The sequence below is a fragment of the Perognathus longimembris genome, chromosome 13, assembly GCF_023159225.1.
Source record: "Perognathus longimembris pacificus isolate PPM17 chromosome 13, ASM2315922v1, whole genome shotgun sequence".
Taxonomy (NCBI): domain Eukaryota; kingdom Metazoa; phylum Chordata; class Mammalia; order Rodentia; family Heteromyidae; genus Perognathus; species Perognathus longimembris.
In genome coordinates, this window is record NC_063173.1 from 53181374 (window position 1) to 53206138 (window position 24765).

A 24765-nucleotide genomic window follows, 5' to 3' on the forward strand; every position below is an offset into this window, starting at 1 on the left:
CAAAATAGTGAAGCTGGAATTATGGTTCAAAATTAATGTTTGTTAATACTAATGAAGCTGGAATTATGGTTCAAAATTAATGTTTGTTAATAGTAAAAAGAAAATAGCAAACAAAACACAAATAAATGCTGGTAAAGCTATGGAGGAAAAATAAGGAACTTTTAAATATTGTTAGTGGGAATGTAAATCAGTGCAACCACTATGGTTGTTGAAAATAGAAGTGCTATTTAATCCTTTTATACCACTGTAGGCACCAATGTAAAAGTATGTAAGTGTGTATAAAATAGAGATATCTGTGTTTAAATCAGCCTTGTTCACAATGGATAGGCTATAAAGATTGTCAACTCTTTAATGGATAAAGAAAATGTGTGTGTGTGTGTGTGTGTGTGTGTGCATGTGTGCTGTTCATCCATAATGAATGGTGAAATTGTCATTCACAGGAAAATAGATGGAACTGGAGACCACCATGTTAAGCCAAATGAGTCAGTCTCTTCGAATGCAAATCCTGCATGTTTTCTCTTATATTAGGATATAAATCTTCCTTTTTTCAGAAAAGGAGAAAAATCCTCTGGACATAAAAATGGAGAGTATTTAATGGAGATCTAGAGGAATGGGGAGAGCCTAAAAGGAGAGTGTTATGAGTTGATGAATGTGATTACAACATTTTATATGCATGTCTGGAAATAAAATAAGGAAAGCCATCAAAAGAGAGTTGTTGTTTTTCAAAAGAGAGTTTTAAAATGCAGGAGATAGAATAATAAATAAATAAAAATGTGTCTAAAGTAGATCATTGTTTGTATGGAAGTATCACTTAAAACCCTTTTCCATGTAGTATAGAAAATTATTTGAAGGCCACAGTACAAGCGAGGGGCCAGTTGCTCACACTTGTAAACTTAGCTACTCAGGAAGCCGGGATGGGAGGAGTGCAGAGTGAAGCCAGCCACCAGGAAAGTCTGTGAGATTCTTATGTCCAATTAAGCACCAAAAAAGTCAGAAGTGGGGCTGTGGCTCAAGGGGTAGAGCACTAGCCTTGAGCAAGAAAAAGCTCAAGGATAGTGTTTGGGCCCTGAGATCAAGTCCCAGGACTGACACACACACACACACACACACACACACACACACACATGCACACACACACAAACACACACACACACACACAATGGCTCATTCCTGTGAGCTTATGCCTACTCACACCTTGTTAGCAGGCTGAGACCCAGGGGTCCGGGGTTTGAAGTCAGCCTAGGCAGAAAAGTCTGTAAGACTCCAAGGCCAAAATACTCAGCAAAATAGTGAAGCTGGAGATGTGGTTCAAGTGGTAAAGCACCAACTGAACCCGCAAATGAAAGCAAGCATGAAAAGTGGAGTTCAAATCCCACTGTCTGCACACAAAGTACATTGTTTCCAAGTATGTGAATACTATTTGTACAATAAAAATAACAATAAAACAGCATTTAGGTCAGGTACAGGTATGCTGTAACCTCTAGGAAAGTTCAATCACATAGTATTTGACATATGAACATTGGTTATCAGAAGGTGTCCAAGGAAAACAATGGGAAAAGCTGATCCATTGATAAGTTACAGTAAGGTAGGTAAGTGCAAGAAGCTACTTCTTAGAACAGTACTCTGTCAACAATAGTGATGTGCATTCTTTTCAAAAATTAGAATGGATGATTTTTGAACCTTTGCACCAAAAAAAAACAAAAATTTGAGAAGATAAACATGTTTAATATGATTTAAATGTAACCCACTATGTTATCATTGTGTCACTAATAGGTATGTTATACACTGTTTTAAACAGAACACAGTGTAATACTAGTGTATCACTAATATGTCTATTTTTATTTACCAATTAAAATGAATTTAAAACATTTAAGTAGCAACCAGTTTAATCCCTGTAGGCAGCTTAATTGATTCTTCTTTAGGACAGCAAGGTGAAAAATATTCAATATTCTCATGTGGGGGAGTCTCCAAAGACTTCATATGAAATTCTCTCCAGAAATCCATATATTAGCAGCCTCTGAAATCTCAACATCATATCCTTTTAGAAGAGATTCCCACATGCCATAATCCTTGGAAATCATTTATTCACTGGATGAGAATCATTGTAAGTACACTCAGGCCTTTGACCTGAGGCTTTGCAGTGAGCCTTCATCTATGGTCAGGGACAGCTTCAAAAACAAAAAATCATGGCTTTTAAATAATAAAGGCTTCATGAGTTGTTTTACTTTTTTATAAAGAACACATAGCATGTTTCATTTATTTACATTTCAGAAGCAGAACTCTAAAACATAGTTTATAATTGGGTAAGTGGCAAAACTATAATGAAAATGAAGGACATCAAAACAGAAGTAAGGCTCACGAATACCTCTGGGAAGAATGAAGCAGATTATTATTGGGGAGAAGTAAACCAGAAGCCTCAAAGTTAATGAAATTTCTAAAGTTAGACAATGGGCTCATATTAGTAGTAGTAGTACAATTATTCCCTGTGTACATGTTTGTATAATGCATTTTATTATTAAAGTATTCAGAAAATTAAATTCTCAAATGCATAGGGAAAAAATTACTTTAGCTATTTTCAGGACTTTTTTTTCCCTCTAGTGCATTTTTATTATTATTAAAAAGGTGATGTAGAGAGGGATTAGAGTTCTGTTAGTCAGATAAACAGTATATTTCTTTAAAAAAAAACAAAACTAAATTTAGGCTGGGAATATGGCCTAGTGGCAAGAGTGCTTGCCTACACATGAAGCTCTTGGTTCGATTCTCCAGTGCCACATATATGGAAAACGGCCAGAGGGGGCGCTGTGGCTCAGGTGGCAGAGTGCTAGCCTTGAGCGGGAAGAAGCCAGGGACGGTGCTCAGGCCCTGAGTCCAAGGCCCAGGACTGGCCAAAAAAAAACACAAAAAAAACTAAATTTAGTTATATTTCTGCTAAGTAGGTCAATTGCAGTATTAAAACAGAACATTTTACTTTTTAGAGGTGAGTCTGTTCCTGGAGTCAGAATACATCCATTCCTTCTTTTTTAAATAATTAATTTACTTTATCGTTATTATAGAGGTGGTATACCGAAGGATTACCATTACATGAGTCAAGTAATGACTACATTTCCTTCCATACAGTGTCTTCTGTTCCCTTGCTCTCTCTCAGTCCCTCTCTCCTGTACACACTCACAAGCTGTATGGGATGCAGGGTGAACAAATGCAGCAGTGGTAATCACAAGATACTACGCCGATTGTGAGTTATTATCTAAGCCTCTATGATTCATTGCTTATAGATGCAATCTTCAAATTACCTGAGATAGGTAATCTTGTCATATATATCTTAAAAGTTCAGACAATCATCAACTTACTTCAAATACTGAGTTATCTTATTCATAAAGTAATAATAATTCTGTCTACTTTATATATATATGTATATGTCATATACATACTCACAACACACAGGTGATCTGCATATAAATCCAATATCATTGTTTATAAAGGACTATATATACTAACCATGAAAATGTGTGTGTGCATGTGTGTGTGTGTGTGTGTGTGTGTGTATTAAGATTGGAAAGCAAAATGTCTTTATAGGAATGGCTCATGAATTGAAGTTACAAAAGCCTAAGAGAAAGATTGTGGGAAGTGGGTTAGGTTTACATAGATATCCTTCCAAATTTTTCAGTTAAAATAGAAGAATTTACGTAGGATTGCTTCGTGAGAACAGGTTCAAATAAAATTTATTGCCAAGTGGGAATTTCCATCTAAATAAATTTGTAAACTAAAGACACTCCATCAAGTTCAACCAACGTTCAAAGCTTTATTTCTGTGATATGACCATGCCTGATAAGTAATGAGAAAGAATCAGATCTAAAGGCAGGAGACTTGCTCATTCCAAACTAAAATATAGATGGCAAGGAAGAAAAATTTTAAAGAACAGCCTCATGGGATTTCAGGAGTGTGATGTATATGTTTGGTGAAAGGTTAGACAGAGAAATAGATTGCACAGATGATTTTGGTGGCTATTTACACTAAACCTGTAGCCAGATCCCTGAATATCAGAACTTACGTCAATCAAACCAACACATTTTCTCACCTGAGCAATAATGTTCCAGCTAGCTCTCAGAAGGCTGTGCTTGACAGCAAGAATTGTATCATCTTTTATGTAAGATCTTATTTAACAGAATAATACTTGAAAGCAAACTACATTAATATATATCCAGGTCACAGGTAGAAATATAATGTTCAGCATAGTTAGGTAAAGACTGATTCCTAGGGTGGATGTGGCAAGAGCATAAGAGCTATGCCTGCTCTACCTGATGGTATGAATTTATTCACAATTGTTACAGGTGGTACAGGTGGTACAGGTGGACCATGCTCCCAGCCCATTATCTACCATACCTCCTACACATTAAGATATACTATGATGTATCAAAATCTTCCACCTAGGGCTGGGAATATGGCCTAGTGGCAAGAGTGCTTGCCTCAAAATCTTCCAGCTAATCAAAAGGCCATGGTTTTGACCATTTCAATATAAATGTGTGTGTAGTCATGATAAACAGGTGGTAGTAAGGGACACTTGTAACACAGTTCAGAGCTTGTTAATTCACTTGGAACAGTTTTGTCGTTGAAAGAGGAATGACTTCTCACCTTTCTACATTTCTCCTTGTTTTACCTCTAAGAATACATGTTGAGCAACAGGACATCACCCCAACATCAATCATTTCTTTGATTCACTGTAAAATTCCAAATATCAAGTTTGAATCAAAGGATTAATTACAGATTCTGTTACATTCAACTTAGTTTAAATACAATTTAAACCCTGAGATTTAGGAACAATTCAACATGGGTGAAAGAGTGGTGTGTATTTGGAGCCCAACACTGACATCTAATAAATATGCAAATATGAATCAATTATTCATCCTTTACTGTTTACACTTTTCCTGGTGGTAACAGCCAACAAACTTACCATATTGAGTAGAGTAGCAATTTCACTATGAAACCATAGCTGTTTTTTTAAGGGTGAGCAACAGGAAATATCACATGGAGAAGTGAACTAGTAGATAGACTTTTCTAGGCACGTCATTGTCATCCAGTTACAATTGTCCATATCTCAGTTAATAGATGTATAACAATTGTGGGTTGTGTACATGATCCTTTAAACGGCGAGGGCTCAATACATAATGGATGCGCTGGACTGGATTCCGAAGCAAGCTATTCTGATTCCATGAAACCTTGAAATGCAAATTATTACTTCAGTGAAAGAATACATCTCATATTTTACAATGTCCATTTGATCTTCTCATCGTTCTATTCCTTTTGTTTTATGGCTACAGAGCATCTGGAGATTGTTGGATCATACTGATGGAGAACAGGACAGATGTGACCCAGTTCATCCTGCTAGGACTGACCAATGACCCAGACCTGCAGGTCCCCCTCTTTATCACCTTCCTCATCATCTACTTCATCACACTTCTTGGGAACCTGGGAATGGTCTTCCTGATTGTCTTGGACTCTCATCTCCACACCCCCATGTATGTCTTCCTTGGTCATCTCTCTCTGGTGGACTTCTGTTACTCTTCAGCTGTCACTCCTAAGGTCATGGCTGGACTCCTCATGGGAGACAAGGTCATCTCTTACAATGCTTGTGCTGCTCAGGTGTTCTTCTTCTCAGGCTTTGCTACTGTGGAAAATTACCTGTTGGCCTCAATGGCCTACGATCGCTATGCGGCAGTGTGTAAGCCCCTCCATTATACCACCACTATGACAATGAATGTGTGTACTTGGATGATCATAAGCTCCTATGTCATTAGTTTCCTGAATGCCTCCATCCACACTGGGGACACGTTCAGTCTCTCTTTCTGTAAGTCCAACGTGGTCCGTCACTTTTTCTGTGAAATTCCCTCCATCATGGTTCTCTCTTGCTCTGACAGACGTATGAGTGAGCTCATTCTTGTCTCTGTCGTGACCTTCAATATATTTCTTGCTCTCCTTGTTATCTGTATATCCTACATGTTCATTTTTATTACCATTCTAAAGATGGGTTCAGCCATGGGACACCGGAAGGCCGTGTCTACCTGCGCCTCTCACCTCACCGCGGTCTCCATTTTCTACGGCACTGTTATCTTCATGTACTTGCAGCCCAGCACGGCCCACTCAGACACCGACAAAGTCGCATCCGTGTTTTACACGACGGTCATCCCCATGCTCAACCCTATGGTCTACAGCCTGAGGAATAAGGAGGTTAAATGTGCATTTTTTAATCTCAAGAGTGCATTCATTTTGTGGATGCAAAGGAAATCTTTAGGGTTATGATTTTAATTTTCTACCATCTTAATTACTTCACATATAACTCTAGGATATTTTCCACATATGGAATTATATTTGATATTTGCACTGAAGTTAAAGGGCTTCTTTTTGTAGAAATGTCTTAGGAGCTATATTTTGATTTTTTTTTTTTGGTTCTGAAGAATTTGACCTATCCTTAAATAAAAATTATTCTTCAATTCCAAGCAGACTTACTATAAACAGTTGCTAAATTTTACATCATTTTATAATAGGCTCTGCTTAGTAAAACTCATTTGCAAAGCAAAAAGGCAAAAAAAAAAAGGAAGAAAAGTGAAAAGCAAAAAACTAAATGCTGTTAAGCAGCAATTACAATAAAAAATAAGGATACGCAGAAATGTCACTTAAATTCCCTTTCTGGAGAGACATTGCAGAGTTTGGGGGATGAGAGAGTGTCTCTTGGGTGCTTTGGGTCCAAAAGGGAGTAGTGCCTGCAGACTTTTCAAGTTGTTTTTGCAACCAACTTTACCTCAAAGTGCAGAGTGCATAAGAGTTAATTTAAATGTCGGTTACAAATTCCAGAAAATGTGGAGATATCAACCAGAAAGACAACATGACCTAGAGAGCTGGGCAAGGGTTTGGGAATGTAGACTTTGTTGTTGACTCTGTCAGACTTTTCTTTTAGGCATCTACTAGTTAGTATCCATTAGTTGTACAAGGGGGTGGGGATTGTTGTGACATCTCCATATATGCATATTATATATCTCCTCAACATCATCCCCTCTAATACTGCCTTCATCTCTTCCTAAGACAATTTAATGAAGTTCATTGCTCTATTTTCATATGTGCATATAGCATGTTTCAATTATATTCACCTTCATTTATCCTTTCCATCCCTCTTCCCTACCCTGACAGCCACCCCCCACCCCCGCAACATAGCCTACTTTACTTTGCTGTCATTCATTTTTTTAAGTGTATGCCAACTGTACTAAAGAATTTCACCATGGTATTTTGCACCTGCATCTGTTGTGTTTTACTTAGAAGATACCCTTCTCTTGTTCTCTCTTACCTCATCCTTCTCCATTCAATTTTCCTTTCACCAAATGTGTTAGAGCTGATGATGCTGGTCATTCATTTGTTGTTTGTTCCTTGAGTTATAGTCTGTGTTGCCACCCCTCTCTGCCCTCCTCCCCCCAACAGACTTCTACTCTTTCCCACTAATTTCCCTGACATTTCTTTGGAGCACCAACCATGCTTATGAGATTGAGCCTCTCACTCCATTCAGGTCTTTCCTTCTCTTTGACCTTTTCACAGAGTCCTTATTGATATTTTTTCATCTTCATGAGATTGTTATTTTTTATAGATTTTATCAACCTTTACCTACAATGTGTTTGCTTCCTTTTTTCTTTTTTTGTTTACCTGTTTCTACCCAAACTAGAATGTAAATTTCCACAAGAGCAGTGGCATGACATGTTTTTATTCACAACCTCAAGATCAGTTCCTGAATATTTTACCATAGACTCTCCACAAATATTTGATAAATAAATGAATAAAATAAGTACATGTTAATTGTTGAAAAACAATCACTCTGATGGGCATGCATGCATAATAAAATCAACTTCACATTCAGCATTCAATCCAACATAGGAGGTAGACTGGATTTGCTAAAGCATTTTTTTCCTTACATTGTCACTCACATTTCTCTCTCACTTTGGGACAAAATAATTTCCTAAATACTCCATCACCATGGAACATTTCACACTACCCCATACTTTTAAAGGGAAGTAATGTCTCATCAAGTGGCTAGTAGCATGTGTATTATTTCCTGCTTCATAATGAAACAATGAATATGAAACCATTGAGAGGATTCATGTCTGATTATATTTCAGAAATTACAATATACACATTAATTATAAAATTAACTGAAATGTAGAGTTTCCTGTACAATATAAACATGATATTATTTGTCAGAAGAAACACAAGATACCCTTAAGATATGCTGCAAATCAGACATGAAAACTACCTAGTTTATCTCATGGTGGAGGTTTTGGTTTTCCCTCCTACTGGGAAAGCAGGGTCAGAAGTGCAGACTGTTTCTCAATTTATTCTGTTACATTTCTGTGTCTCTGCACCTGTCAGTTTTCATTGTTCCTACTGCTCTTCTGCTCTATCTTCCAAAGACAGTCTCTGTACTAGTATCCTGAATTCTCATCTCCCTAGTCTGATAGATAAAACCATGTCTCAAGTTGTTTGTTTCTTACAATAGGCTACTTTTTTATAAGCTTCTCTTCCACTGTATGCAACTTGATTAAAATTTGTTTGGAGTTATTTATCTGTATTTATCCTTCTTGAGTTTGTTAAACTTATTGAAAGGGTTACTTTCACCAAATTCACATTTGGGGACATGCTCATTCAAAAGTTATCCTTGTTCTTATCAGTATTCCGTCACTCCTTCAGATATTCCAGTTACACCTATGTTGTTACACATAGTGACATGCAATACATCTCATGTGCTCTGTTTAAAACAAAGGTTCCTTTTTTCTTTTAAGCTCTTCATTCAAAATTACTGCAACTGATTTACCTTCAAATTCATGGATTGTTTCTTTTCCCTACTTGTCAGTTGTTAAAAGCGCCTCATGAATGTCTGATTGCACACAGCTCTCCTATGTGGCTCATTTTTTTTCATTTTTACCTCCTGGAAGCATTCATTTCCTTGGTTCTTTTGGTTATATTTCTAACAGTTCCTGACTCTCTTTGGTTGTATTTACTTCCATAGACTTTGAAGAGGGATGAAAACTTAGGATGAGCCAATGGGCCTATCTTCGGGGATGGAGGTAGATGGGATCCCTGCCTGGCTCCTTCACATGCGACTGAAGCCTGATGATTCAAGGAGGGAAGACACAAGCCACTTCAGATTTGCTGCAGCTCAGACTTCGGTATTGCCCTGATCCTTTGCACTTTTCTAAGGCTCCAAAATGCAGCCTAGGCCCCCAAAAATCAGTAATTCTATTTCACGTACCTAAAACCAGTGGGGAATGAAGGAAGGAGACTGCGTCTATGCTTCCCCTAGATAATTGGCCCTTGGTTTCCCCCTGATTGTTTCCCTAGATGTAACACTTATGTTAGGATTAATTCCTCACACATGATGTGGTTGGCCTTGTAAGCTTTGTGCTAGCTACATATGGGGCTGCTTTGAAATATGAGTCTACCAGATGTGCTCCACCTCTCCAATGAAGACTCACAATTTGGCCTCTTAAGTGGTGGCTTCTCTGCTTCTCATGACTGAGTTTCCTGACAACAGTTCAACCAACATAGCAATTCATGTCACTTATTATGAGGAACTATTATATGTCCTTTGTAGAAATGGGACATAAGCATGACAGTAAGCAAACAGATTAATCCAATGACACTAAATCTTGTATTGTCTTCCACTAAACTGTATGAATAATTAATATTAATATTTGACCTAAGTAGACAAATGGTATATTCAGGGCCATAATCATGTTGAAAATTCTATGAGAATAACAAGACAGCAATTTTTGTTTCAAATGAAAGACTAAAATCCTTCCTTATATGTGAACTGAAAGCCCAGCTACAGGACAAATGTTTAACCACATGTCCTTTGGGAAAGGTGTGATAAATTTGCTTCGGAATGTGGACTGAGGCAACTGTGCAAAGGACAAAAATAAATCCCTCCCTTTTCTCAGAGAAATTCATTCTCTGGCCAGAGATGTAATGATAACATTAATTGGTTTAAAAAAAAGTCTGAAGGTTTAATTTACTTGTACGTCCCTTTGAAAAGCCTTGAACAGTGAGTAAATCAGCCTTATTTACAACCACAAAATATTAAAAGCAACACAATTTTCTTAATTTCAGTATGGAATAATTTCTAATATCTACCTACTAGAAACCCACTGTATGATTTTTTAAAAGTTCAATATGAGATAGGTGAAACTAGGTATGAGCCTTAATTAAACATGTGCCAGATTCAAAAACAATATATTCTAGAACATAAGAGTACTATAGAAAAGTAATATTCTTTCAAAATAACAACAGAGAAGTTTATTGATATCATGAGCAGTGGAAGAGAGGTTTATCTAAGAGAAGATTAATTTCTTGAGGCAAGGGTGGTAGCAAATACAATAGAACACATTGGTTAAATTATTAGAACTATACATATTAAACTCTAGGTATCAGTGTATGCAAATTATGCATTAATTAGAAGTTTTTGAAAAAATAAGTGAACAAAGCATGTGTTCCTACTAAAAATAAATAACTCTATCTCAGACACTATTTAATTGCTTCTCCCTAGGAAAGCAAGATGAGATCTGCAAATATTCTCATGGGAAAAATCTCCAGAGATCTCCAACCCTGTCTGAGTCTCTCCAGATCCCTGAATTTGCCTCTTAAATCTCAACCTGAGTCAGGGCCAGGTAGCTTTAGGAGGGGTTCATTTCATTTTACACTCTGCTAGACATCGTTTATTCATTTGAATATCACTTGTTGTTAGTACATACAAGTCCTCTTCTGAACTGAAGATTTTCTTTGAAACTTCAGCCATGGTCTGGAAACAAGGAAAAATATATTCTCCATTGATTAGCCAGGCACTGGTGTCTAATGTCTGCAATTCTAACTACATGAGAGACTGAGATAGGATAGTTGGGATCACAGTTTAAAGTTATCTCAGGCAGAAAAAAAGAAAGTTTGTGTGACTGCCTTCTCAACAAAGCTCTGTTTGGGGTGCCGGGGTGGTGTATGCCTGTTTGCCTAACTCTGGGAAGCCTGACATAGATGGATTGTATGAAGGCATGCAGACAGAAAGAAAGAGCTTACCTCTACAATACTGAGCAAAAAATTAGGGCTGGGGACATGGCTCTATGGTTAAAAAAAAAAATACCTGAGCATCTGAATACAAATTCCAATACCTTAAAAAAAGCATATTCATAGACAATTAATAACCTGTCCATAAGATGCCTTATAGACCTTGTTTGTGTGTTATTTATAATCACAATTTGTAAATTACATTACAGGCATAATTTTATCAAGCTTATTCTGCAAATAAGGAGGAGGCAAAGAACTCTTCCACAAAATAACAATAATAACATAGTCCTTAGACCTATACTAATAAGTTTGGAAGTTGATGTATAATAATGTATTTTTCTCTGTTTCCCCTGCCTTAGATTATTGGGATATTTTTGACCACTACATGAGAGATAGGAGTTTCTTTAAAGGAACATATGCAACATTCTATGAAGAATTTTATGACTCCAGACTCACTGTTCCAGATTGCCACTTCTCTTCCAGGAAACTGGTAAGTTTCTATGTCCTAAAAACACTGCTAGTGAGAAGTGCAATCCAGTCAAAGGCAGTTGGAGCCCATGTATCTGTGAGTTAGGTAGAGATAATCTCCACCTTTATTATAAAACTTGAAGTGTCTTTTGTATGCATGTGAGATTCTCTTCTGTAGAGAGATGAGGTAGGTATTGGTGGGAAACATCATGCCCATTTCTCTAAAAACATGAACAAAAAAATAGCAAGTCACTATGACTAACTGATGATTTTTGTCTTTTCCTTATGTATTTATATCATTAGATGTAAAAAAAAAATCCAACACAAAACCAAGCACATAAAAACCCAGAAGAGGGAAATGATGCCTTATTAAACTACAAGTAGCTCCTGCAAGGCTTAATGAGCTAGGAATTCATCTTAGCCTTTCCTCCTACAATCTCATAGGTTATTATAATTATTATTGTCATTGTTGTTATTGTTGACAGTAATGGGGCTAAAAGCATACATTTTTAATTAAGTTGAAAATTACTTTAAGTTGGAGTCTGTCTCAGACAACCTGCATAAATTTAGAAGGTAACTTCTAGATGCTCAATGGCTGGGTAATAATAAAAAAAAATCATTCCTACCTCACACAAACACACCCCCATACAAATACACAAATAGATATACATACCCTCTCACATATAGTTGGTTGTAGAATGTGGTATTTGCTAAAAGTGATTAAGAGCTACCCAACACAATGTCAACATGTGGCAGACTCAGAAACTTAGACAAAGGTTCAATAGAAAAAATGGTAGATAATAGCCAATACTTTTGGAATCATCTTCTTCTAATGGCTTCATTACACACCAAGAAATGAAACGAAGTGTGTTGGTACATACCTGTAGCCCCACTTACTTGAAAGTCTGAGTCACAGGAATTGCTCTGCCTTGGAATTCGGGGCCAGTCTGAACATCATAGTGAGATCTAACCCTCTTCCTAGATCCCCCAAAAAGACACTAGGAAAGAAATTTAAAATGCTGTTACTATGTGAAAAGATATTTTTTAATCCCATAAGACAAAATATGACAACAACTCAAACCTTTGATCTAAGAACAGCCCATAAACTGGGGGAGGGGAGGGCCTCTGGGCCTTGATTTCTATGATTTGGCTAGGAGATGACAGTAATAAAAAGAAAGACTGTGCTTAATAAAAATGAACAGTTGTGTCCAAAGGACAAAAAGATTCAAGGAAGAAACTCTGAGAAAGAATGGTAACATAGATTTTTCAGAGCAGCAATCAATGCTCAGAGCAAGTAAACAAGAAAGATTAAAGAGCACAGGCAAAAGAGTGGAATATGGGAAAGGAAACCTGGAGAAGATTTTAGAAGTCAGACTCGTTTGTAACTGAAGACCTGCGTGTCAGCATCCACCGCGACAAAACCCACAGAAAAGTCACATTATCCCACCCTAATACGAACACAGTCATTAGACCTTATTATCTATGTTCAACACCTGGGATTCACTAGTTTACATTATCTTATTATTTGGGAACCAGTGGGGATTGATCTCAGAGACATGTGCCTGCTAGACATGCACTCTACAATTGGAGCCATGACCTATGGTTAATTCTCACAATAACACTTCATTGCAGATCTCACTAATGGCTTCACATTGCAGATGGAAATGGTGTTCAGGGAAGCAAAGGTAGGAGCAAGGACTCCTCGAGCTTAATTGGTAGGCAGGACAAGCATTCGTCCCATGAATCTAAGCTCTGTGCCTCCTGCAGCTGACAGAATCACATCCAGAGGTTGAAATTGTTCCCACGTCTGTTTTCCCATCACCTCCATGATGAGTGGAGCTGTGGTCCATTGATTCAACATTCAAACACTTTCTCAGCCTAATTTTTTTTAAAACTTCATGTTTTTCTCTACATCACTATAAATATGTGTCGATTGGCTGGTAGTTATAAGTATCAGTTGGGGTAGGGGGCTATTAAAATGGAATTCAGAGAGTTTCCACTGCTTTAGGATGCTTTTACAGTTGAAAAGATCATTCGTTTTTGTTTTTGTTTTTCTGATTTTGTTTTACCTCTAATGAGAAGGAACTGTATAGTATAAGAGATAATAGTTAAATTATTCTATTTAAACATGCTTATTGTTCCAAAGAAAACACAAAGCTTGAACCTGAAAAGAAATTTAGTTATTTCAATTTTGCTTAAATTTAGTTTAGACTTAAATTTAAGCACCATTGGCTGTAAGTTAAATGTTGCTATGGATCTGAAGCACAGATCGCCAGAGAGAACCTGAGCAATACAAATAAGTTACTCAGCTACTTGTACATCTTCACTTAGGTGGACATAACAACCAACCAATCTCACCTAACCTGTGAACAGCCACTTACGGCACATGACTGACAAAGAAAGGTGATCTCTTCCTAAGTTCAGGAATAGTGAATTGGTAGCTAGATTCATGAGCACAAGTTGTCTACAGTACATCATGTTATTAAACTGCTATATTCGGTTTATAAATCATCAACTTTATAGAAAATTGAGAAGAGACCCCAATAATATTCTTGGAATTCCACAGTACCAAATCTGGTTTTCAGACTTTTTCTATGGAATCAAAATACAGCTTGTTGTTCAACACAAGAATGCATATTGTAGTTATGCATTATACTTTTAATTCATTTACTTTATCATCGTATTCCTTCTTTTTTTATGACCACGGAGTATCTAGTGACTTTCACATAACAGTGATGGAGAACAGGTCGGAGGTAGCAGAGTTCATCCTGCTGGGACTGACCAGTGACCCAGACCTGCAGGTCCCCCTCTTCATCACCTTCCTCATCATCTACATCATCACAGTGGCTGGGAATCTGGGGTTGATCCTCCTGATTCTCCAGGACTCTCGTCTTCACACCCCCATGTACTTCTTCCTCGGTCATCTCTCTGTGGTGGACTTTTGTTACTCCTCAGCTGTCACTCCCACAGTCATGGCTGGGCTTCTCATAGGAAACAAAGTTATTTCCTACGATAACTGTGCTGCCCAGATGTTCTTTTTTGTAGCCTTTGCTACTGTAGAAAATTACCTGTTGGCCTCCATGGCTTATGATCGCTATGCAGCCGTGTGTAGACCCCTCCATTACACCAACACCATGACAGCTAGTGTGTGTGCATGTCTGGCCATAGGATCCTATTTCTGTGGCTTCCTGAATGCCTCCATCCACATTGGGGACACATTCAGGCTCTCCTTCTGTCAATCCAATGTGGTCCATCACTTTTTCTGTGACATCCCAGCAGTCATGGTTCTCTCATGCTCTGATAGACATGTGAGTGAACTAGTTCTTGTTTATGTAGTGAGTTTTAATATCTTTTTTGCTATGCTGGTTATCTGGATATCCTACGCATTCATTTTTGTCACCATCTGCAAGATGCATGCAGGTGCAGGACATCGGAAGGCTCTGTCCACCTGCGCCTCCCACTTTACCGCAGTCTCCATCTTCTATGGCACGATCATCTTCATGTACTTGCAGCCCAGCTCCAGTCACTCCATGGACACGGACAAAATCGCATCTGTGTTTTACACGATGGTCATCCCCATGCTCAACCCTGTGGTCTACAGCCTGAGGAACAAGGAGGTCAAGAATGCATTCACAAAGATTTTGTTGGAAGTAAAATAAGATTTTTAAATTTTTATTTATTCACCATTCTCAAAAGCAGTTTGGAGATTCCCCAGAAAATTAAACATAGAATTTCCCTATGATCCAGCAATATCACTCTGGGGCATTAATCCAAAAGATTAAAAGTCAGAGTACAATAAAGCCACTTGCACAACCATGTTCACTGCAGCACTATTCACCACAGCCAAGGTATGGAATCAGCCTAGATGCCCGTCATGGACTACTGGACCAAGAAAATGTGTTCTATATATACAATGGAATTTTACTAGGCTATCAGAAAGTATGATACTGTACTATTCGTAAAGAATTGGAAAGACCTGAAAAAAATGTTAAGTGAAGTAAGTCAGGCCCAGAGAGACTGGGGATGTATATTTTCTCTTACATGTGGAGCTACATTTAGCTTATAAACTTATAAGTAACTAACTACATTGGGTAATATGCAAGTGTATACAAATGTATTAACTGTAATATGGTAGAATCAAGGGAGATATCAAATAGTGTAATTCTTAAGGAAGCCAAAATCAAAGGTCAGAAAAATAGAATACCAGGAAGCAGGTACTCTAAAAGGTGGGGTGAAATCAAGGGGAATGAAGTAGATGAATGAAGAGGAGGAAAATGCAGTCAAGAACCTAACGTATATCCTACAAAATTAAGTGAGGGAAGGTATACGTAGGGTAGGGATGGTTAGAATGTTGAAAGAGGTGACACTGATCGAGATATATAGTATTCCTAAACTGCTTTGTTAAATAACAACTCCTTTGTACAACTACATAAAGAGAATTTTTAAATGTCATGGAAACAAAACAACAACAACAAAACTCTTCTGTCCAGAAAAAAATTGTTAAGTAAAGTCAGTCCCAAAGAGACAAAGTATCTTGTAATTAAGTGGGATGCCCATACCTGGTGTCATTTCTTTAAAAAAAAAATTTTTTTCATGAACCAAGGCACAATTTAGGCCTACACTGAAATGAAGTTTTGCAATGGTATTCTTACTTCTGCAAGTCACTTGTATAGACAAAAGGAGACATCATATTCAGAATAACAAAATCTGAATGAGAAAGGTTAATATACCCTGGATGTATTGTCATAATATTTCTGACATGATGATTTAGTGGGTGCTAAATTGGCCATTCTCACTGTACCAGTTACAATGTAGCAATTAACTGTTTTCTTCAATAGCTATACAGATATGTTTTTTGGCCTCAGTGGACAACCCACAACATTTGTTTTGATACATTCTGAATATCTTCATGGTGATTTCATAGCACTATGCTTACTTTGACTTACAGCACTTACTACTTAGTGGCATGTATTAACTCTTTGAAATAGTAGGTTTCATTGTGACACTTCCATATATACACATTACATACTTGGATCATAATTATTCACCCATTTCTCTCTCTCATTCTACTCTCCTTTCCCTCTGATCAACTTTCTAAAAGAACAAAGTTGTAAAGATGAGTTTTCTGAATTGGTTTCTGGAGTTTCTAAAATTAGCTCTCTCATTTTATTAGAGTTAACACTGATATACCCTTGAGCTGGGAAATTGATCTTTCTCTATCCTTGGCCTTCCTAGCTCTCCTGTCTTTAGGCTTATGATAAAATCTCTTTTCATCCGCTCTCTGACTCTCAGGCCTTTGAACTACATCACTAGGTTTCCTGAAGACACAGTTTGTAGATAGAGATCATAAGACTTCTCAGCCTCCATAATCACATGAGCCAATACTTTGTAGTACATATGTCTTATACATAATGAAACAAACATAAGACATCAAAATTAATAGGAAAATCAATATGTGAATAGAAATAATAGGAATTGAGTCTTGCATATGTGCATACATGGGACTCTTTCATTTCTGTAAATACTGTGAGAATTCCCAACCTTTTGTCTGTAGCTGACATTAATGCTCTGCACAAACAGGAAGTAAAGGCCAAGGCAGACCTGTAAACTCTTCAAATTGAACTGCAGATTTAGCAACATCTGGTTCCATTCATCTGACAAGGAATTAATATCTAGGATACACAACAATAAATACCAAAAAAATCAATAAAGTTCCTAAATGGGCAAATAGATATAGTTTTCAAAATGATCATTAAAATGTCTAGTAAACACCTACAGAACTATTCAGTATCCTTAGCCATAAAGACAATACAAATGAAAACATTTAGATTTCATCTTGCCCTATCAGAATGACTATGATCAAGAAACAAACAATAAATGTTGGCAAGGAAGCAGACTTTTATAGTTCACTAGTGACAGAAACATTAATGAGTTTAGTGCAACCACTTTGGAAAGCAATATGGAGGTTCTTCAGGAAACGAAAAGAAGAAGTACAATTTGATCCTGCTATATGACTCTTGAACATATATCCAATGGAATGCAAATCAGAATATACTCCAGATACCTGTACTTTTATATCTATTGCAGCACTGGTTACAAAAAGCCAGATTATGGAACCAGAGTAAGTGATCTCTAAGCCAGGAGAACCTAAGATCACAGGCATGATCAATTCCTTCACTAGGCTTCAAGAGTTCATACAATGTTCCTTCTTTTAGTAGTTCCTCTCTCTCTACCCTTCCCCCTTTTCTCTGTCTTGCATCTCCCTTCTAAACGGGGTAGAGGAGAGATCAGAGAAAGCTGAAACCTGTGAGATATATTATTTCAGCCTCTACAAAAGAGTAAATCCTGCCATATGCAGCAACATGAATGAGCCTGGAGAACACTAAAAATAAAGGAAATAAGGTCAGTCATGGACAGACAAATACTGCTCCATTCCACTTAAAATGAGGTATCTTAAAAAAAAAAAGCCATAAATGAAAGCAGGGAATGTGTAGGGCACCTGGGGAGCTCACCCCCATTATCCTAGCTGCTCAGGAGGCTGAGATCCGAGGATCTGAAGCCAGCCTGGGCAGAGAAGTCCACGTTCACCTCCAATTAACCACCAAAAAGGCAGAAGTGGAGCTGTGGCTCAAGTGGTAGGATGCCGGTCTTGAGCAAAAAAGCTAAGGAACAATGCCAGATGCTGGATTCAAGTCCCAGGACAGGCAACATACACACACACACACACACACACACACACACACACACACTCTGTATCTAACGGAGTCAGACTCAGATTGACAGTGGCCCCTGCAGGGGTAAAGAAAACATGAGAAGATCAAGGTTCAGTTGTGCAAAGTGATTATGTCCTAAAGATCTGTTGTGCAATGCCATTCCAAGAGTGTACAACACTGTATTGTGCCTCTGGAAATTTGTTAGGAGTTTTTAATATGGATTTAAAGAATTAAACAAAGAAAACAAACGAGATGCTGGTGGCTCATGCCTGTAATCCTAGCTACTCAAGAGGCTGAGATCTGAGGATCATGATTTGAAGCCAGCCACCCTAGGAAGGAAAGTTCTTGAAACTCTTGTCTCCAATTAATCACAGAAAAAGACAGAAGTGGCTCGGTGGCTCAAGTGGTAAAGCAAAAAAGAAGCTCAGGTATAGTGCCCAATCTCAGAGTTCAAGCCCCTAGACTGGCAAAAAAAAAAAAAAAGCAAAGATGTGTACTTCTGGCCTAAAAGATAGTTACAGAACATTTATGTTTCATAGTGCGCTCTCTCGCTCTCTCTCTCTTTCCCTCTCTCCCTCCCTTGCTCTATTTCCTCTTCTCACTCTTCTCTTCCTTTCTCCCTTTCTTCTCCCTCTTCCCCTCTTCTTCTCCTTTTTTTCCCTTTCTATCCTCTTTCTTTGTAAGTCAGACAGAGGAGAGATCAGAAGGATATTAAATCTGTAAGGAATTACTTCAGCAGCAGGTTTTGGAGAGAATGCATCCTAAATGAGAAGAGCATGTGTTAATATTATAAATCTCTTGTTAAAATCATCTCTGTTCCCCCAAACAGAGGCACATTTAAGGCACATGTAACCCATGAAAGAACTCACACAGATGTGGTGTGATTCTCAGGGATAAATGTGTGACTCCCAAAGATATAAACTATTACTCACACAGAGAAGGCATGACTCAGACAAAAGTAACTCTGGAGAAGACAAAGGATATTTAATCTATCTTCTGAAGAAAAATCTGAAGCTGAATTATAGCTTTCCTTCTCACATATTATGGGTGCCTCTGAGGTCAATGTGGCTGATAGTATGAATTGACTACAGATCAATGGTACCCTCAGCTGCCTCTTTGGCAAAATGAAAAGGATCATGGGATTACTCACCTACTAATATTACTATGAATATGTGCAAATGTGTAAGAGCTTAACTGTGAATTCAACCACCCTTATGTCATTATGTCACAGAAGTCTCATAAGCCACATGAAGAAGATAGCATTATGAATGTCACTTTACAGATTCAAATGACAAAGTTTAGAGAGATAGCAGGCCCAGGAGGCTCAAGAGGCTGAGATCTGAGGATTGAGGTTCGAGGCCACCCTAGGCAGAAAAGTCCATGATACTCCAATTAACCACAAAAATCCATAAATGGAGCTGTGCCTCAAGTAGTAGAGGACTACCCTTGAGCACTGAAGCTCAGGGACAATGCCCAGGCTCAGATTTCAAATCCCAAAACTGGCAAAAACAAAAAACAAAATCCTTTTAGTCATTTCCCCAGGATTGCATCACCAGTGAATAATAAAAAATGAAGCCACAGAATACATGGAATACCAACATTTAACATATGAAAGTGATTGCTATTCTTTTGCCTAAGTATGGCTTTTTGTGCATTCGATGCTATTCTTATCCCATGCTAACCCACAACTATTTCTTTATTGTGGTAGAAATTATTTCAGTCTTTCAAGATGTTTTTCCATCTCTGTTAGAAGCTCAAAATTCACTTCAACTTGAAATTTTTCAATTCCTAAGAAGACTTATTTTATCTCTCTAGTCTGCTCAGCAAAGTTCAAGACTGGATTGAGACATCTTATTCTCCATTCTTTTGCCTGTTTGTCATATTCTCAAAGGAGGTTTACGAACCATAGAAAAAGTTATGAACCACAAATCTGACTGTTTTGATTAAAGCTCGGCTGCCTATGCCTTGTGTGTGTATGTGTGTGTGCATGTATGTATGTATATGTATATGTGTGTGTATAAGTGAGGAAAAGGTTGAGAGGGAACTGGAGCATGAACTCAGGGCCTAGGTGGAGTCCTTTAGCTTTTCACTCAAGGCTGACACTGTACCACTTGAACCACAGCTCTACATCCTGCTGTTTTTTGGTGGATAGAGAAAAATAAGTGTCTCCTGGACTTTCCTACCCAGCTGGCTTTAGATCTCAACCCTCAGATCTCAGCCTCTTGAGAAACTAGAATTACAGGTGTGATCCACCAGTAGCTAGCTTGTCCCATCTATTTGGGGGGAATTTCATAGTTTTACCTGAAGTCAAAGCTTTCTATGTTCAGTATCCAGTACCACTTAGATTTTTCTTTCTGTTAAAGCCCTGAGGAATACCAGTATTGTTGCAGGAGTTCTAAATATGACCTCATGTTGTCCAAAAGTTAGAAAATTGAAAACAGTACTGAAAATACCCCATTGGAAAGTCAAATGTCCACTAACCCATTAAAGAGTCAATGAAGTACTATTGGAAATTAACAGAAAACCTTTTAACTTACCTGCTTATGGAAATACTCTCTTCTAAACAACTCTTTTAATTCCCTGTAGTGTTTAAGTTTGGACCCCCAAAAAAATGTAGACATAAATAATCCATGGGAGCAATACATCTCAAAGCTATTTATATACTTTAAACATTTCATTCTAACTGTCAGGAAACCCCATATATAAACTTGCCATTTTTTAAGTCTTTCTTTGATGATCTGGAGTGTTTCACAGGATACATTTTTGTCATGTTTATCTTTAAAAAAACAATCAACCTGTCTAGAACATATCCATTGCAACCCAAACTTTCTCAGAAAAATGAACAACTCAGAGCATTTTGTTTGCTTCATTAATGAACATAGTTAATGAATGAAATAATCAGCGGTTCTAATTTGTTCATCTTTGAGGTGAACCAAAACTTAACTTCAAAGGGAAAATAAAGCAATAGTATTTAGACATTTTGAAGGTTTTCCTGGAACTTGAGACTTTCAATGCTAAAACCAGAAAGTCCCAGGCAAATCGTCACAATGGTTATGCTAGTTGCTTTTTGTTTTTAGTTATGCTACTGGCATATTGTTCTGTTTCACCTATTGGCCATGCATTATTTTTGTTTACTCTTCACAGCAATCCCAGGAAATAAGTACAATTTTTGTCTCTCCATTTCCCAAATGAGTAACTTAAGACAAAAGTTCTATGCCTTACCCAAGGATCCAGTCTCAAACCCACCATTAGGCTCTAGACACCCTGCCCGAACCACTTCCCTTTCCTGCCTTCCAAAATGAAATTTGTAGCTATCACAAAGAGTGGGAAGCCATGAAATCTATTTTTGAAAATAAAAGCACTTCTGGTGATGAATAAAATAATGTGGACAAGCATAACTGGCTCCCTGCTGGGTGAGACAGAAGTGAGAGAGAAGCTAAAAAAGCCATAATCTGAGAAGCAAGCAAATCTCAATACAAGCTTTTAATGTGTTATATACAGGCCAAGCAAGCTGAGAGCTATTTTTAGCTCTAAGTTATGAAATACAATCACATGGGCAGGTGGCCTACATTTTTCACTCTTTATGTGGTGAGGAGTTTTGCGATCTAAGTGAGAATGCTGTTCCACCAACCATGTTTGGAAAACGCCGCCGGAATCCTACAGATTCTGGGCATGTTGACAAGGAGAGCTAGCTAATATAGTAGAATGAAGATTTCAGAAAATCTGGGGTCTAGACTCAGTCTTCTATAGTCACATGGTATGAGGAGATCAGTGAAAGTTAGAGTTTTGTGGGGCATGCCTTGAAAACGAGGACAAGGTAGTGAGGTCAGCACATCAGAAAAAATTTTGCAAAGCCAACCAGAGTGGTTTGGAATGCTGGTCCGCCCACAGATGCCTGTGTATCTCAAATCTCAGTCTCATCATCTATAAAGTGATTCACATATCACATTGGTCCTTTACGAGCAGTGACACTTCTCCAGCTCTTCAGTCTTCAGGAAGTCACTTCACACCTCTGCACCTTGGTTTTATCCACTATAAAAATAGAGTAATAACTTAAATGACAACAAGGGTAAGGATGAGAAAGAAGAAATGTGGAAATTTGTAGCAGATCGTGACACACATAGGAAAGCCTTAGCACAGGAAAAGAAAATGCTATGCACATTAAGCAAAATGTGACTGTTTGCTTCTTACTTCCCCCCAAAGATCAAAAGTTGAATATTCAAGATTTTTATGTAGGAGATTGTTAGCAGCACGAGAGTTTAAGACGATAGTATCTGGACATCCAGCACTGTCACGGAACTGAGAGTGCATGAGTGAGCACAACCTCACGGATCAGATTCACTGGCAAACAGATTCTTGTGGGGGCCCCAGCAGGGAGCATTTTTTGAGCAGCACCTCTGAGGGAAAACAAGCAACAGAGGAAGATGCTGGGTTGGCAACAAAAACCTCCTGAGACCTTCTTGGATGACCCTCAGAAGGTCTCAGATTAAGCAGGAAAACCTGGGCACCTCTGGCTGACCAATCTGGGATATCCATCACCTGGGGGAGGTAGATTCCTTTAGCGGAGGAAGTTTAATTGGCTATGAGACCCAAATGGCTCCTTCTGCCATTCACTATAGGAAGCTCCATGATCAGCAACAAATAGGTAGACTTAAACAAGAGAAATGTGAAGGTCAGCTACACCTAAGGGGAAGACATGACCAAAATTAGCTCAAAATGTCACATATTGGTGCTGAGGCCAAAATTCTCTCTCATTTTAGCCAGGCCCCGTCTATCATTCAGATAGAAAGTGACCATCATTTGGACAAAGAAACAGGAATGTGTTTGTAAAGAGGAAGGGTAACTGTATCAGAAAAATCCAGAGGCGTTTGTTCTCACAAGCACAAAATGGGTTGTGGGCAGGGATGTAGGAAGTGGTGGGTGGTGGGGGGAAGAGAGTGCTGTCTGGCTCTGCCACTTCCTGCGCAGGAGACTTTGAGAGGCCACTTCTGCTCCTCAGGCCTCAACTTCCTTGTCAGTGACATGCAACAGTAAAAACAAAAAGAACCCAAACATCTCTTTCATCCATAGTTACCAGTAAGTCCAGATCTTTATCACCACTGATCACCATTGTTCACCAAAAAGAAAAAAAAAATACAATCAAATGGAGATTTTGTTTCATTATTTCATTTGCTAGTAAGTTAAGTTTGGCCGAATCTGCAAGATTCACTTTTCTGCTGGTTTTTCACTTCTAATGCTTATAGACCTCTCTTGTTTGTTTCTTTCCTATACTTGGAACATTTGACATTTCCACAGTCTTTCCAGTTTTGTGAGGTCATGTTTATTATACAGTGCTAGACAATCTATGCTTTCTCTCTGGAAAATTCTCTCAAGGGGCAGATAAGGGAAAGTCCTGGGACAGAAAAGAGAATACCAGGAATTCTCACACCATCTACCCAATGAAAGCGAGATCATTCTCCAAGGAAATGGGGATTTTTTTTTTTAGAAAAAAATAGATATGCTAAATAATGACTGACATTATTAACAAGTGCTCAGATAATTTTTAGATGGAAGGATGTTCATTGGTTTCAGAGTATAAATTACTACAGTCCATTTGGAAAATACCCTATAGTTTAGCAATTCCACTTCCAGGTAATATATCCAAGGAGACTGAGTACAATTGTGCACCATGATTCCAGACCAAAACCATCAAATCAACATTGTTTGTTGTTACCCTAAATTGAAATAAACCAACTGAATGACAGACAATAAAGTGAGTAATTAAATTTTATGTTTCTGTTGGATTGTCTTTTTCTCATTGATCTGTAGACAGTCCTTTATAAATAAAAAGATAAGGGCTGGGAAAGTGGCTTAGAGGTAGAGTGCTTGCCTAGCATGCATGAAACCCTGGGTTCAATTCCTCAGCACCAGACTGGGAATATGGCCTAGCGGTAAAGTGCTCGCCTCGTATACATGAAGCCCTGGGTTCGATTTCTCAGCACCACATATATAGAAAAAAGCCAGAAGTGGCACTGTGGCTCAAGAGGTAGAGTGGTAGCCTTGAGCAAAAAGAAGCCAGGGAGAGTGCTCAGGCCCTGAGTCCATACCCCAGGACTGGCAACAAAAACAAAACAAATAAACAATTCCTCAGCACCACATAAACAGAAAAAGCCAGAAGTGGTGCTGTGGCTCAAGAGATAGAGTGCTAGCCTTGAGCAAAAGAAGCCAGGGACAGTTCTCAGGCTCTGAGTCCAACCTCTAGGACTGGAAAAATAGATAGATAGATAGATAGATAGATAGATAGATAGATAGATAGATAGATAGATAGATAATATATAGGAGCATGTACAGTATATTTTTGCTGGTTAAATATACTTGTGATCAGGAAATAGGCTCTTTGGGCTTGTAGTTAAATAGTTGAGTAGAGGGCTGCAGCAATTCTCCTATAAAAGTGTGACTCTTCTGTAGCCATTCACTGACACCCACGCGCCTCATCCAGTATGATGTAGAGGGAATGGGC

General features: G+C 38.1%; 2 protein-coding genes across 3 annotated transcripts; both read left to right on the forward strand.

Moving 5' to 3' along the window:
- Positions 1-5340: 5340 nt before the first annotated feature.
- LOC125362596 (olfactory receptor 5B3-like) lies at positions 5341-6294 on the forward strand. Its single transcript, XM_048361414.1, has one exon. It carries the CDS (start codon positions 5344-5346, stop codon positions 6292-6294), a length of 951 nt encoding a protein of 316 aa, XP_048217371.1. The 5' UTR covers positions 5341-5343.
- Positions 6295-14285: 7991 nt separating this feature from the next.
- On the forward strand, positions 14286-24222 carry LOC125361493 (olfactory receptor 5B3-like). Of its 2 annotated transcripts, XM_048359994.1 has the most exons (2): positions 14286-15196; positions 24195-24222. In XM_048359994.1, the coding sequence occupies exons 1-2, from the start codon at positions 14289-14291 to the stop codon at positions 24220-24222; spliced, it is 936 nt and encodes a 311-aa protein (XP_048215951.1). In that variant the 5' UTR covers positions 14286-14288. The 2 variants fall into 2 exon arrangements, with proteins under 2 accessions (XP_048215951.1, XP_048215952.1); XM_048359995.1 differs by lacking the exon at positions 24195-24222 and having other exon boundaries at positions 14286-15212.
- The last annotated feature ends 543 nt before the right edge of the window (positions 24223-24765 follow it).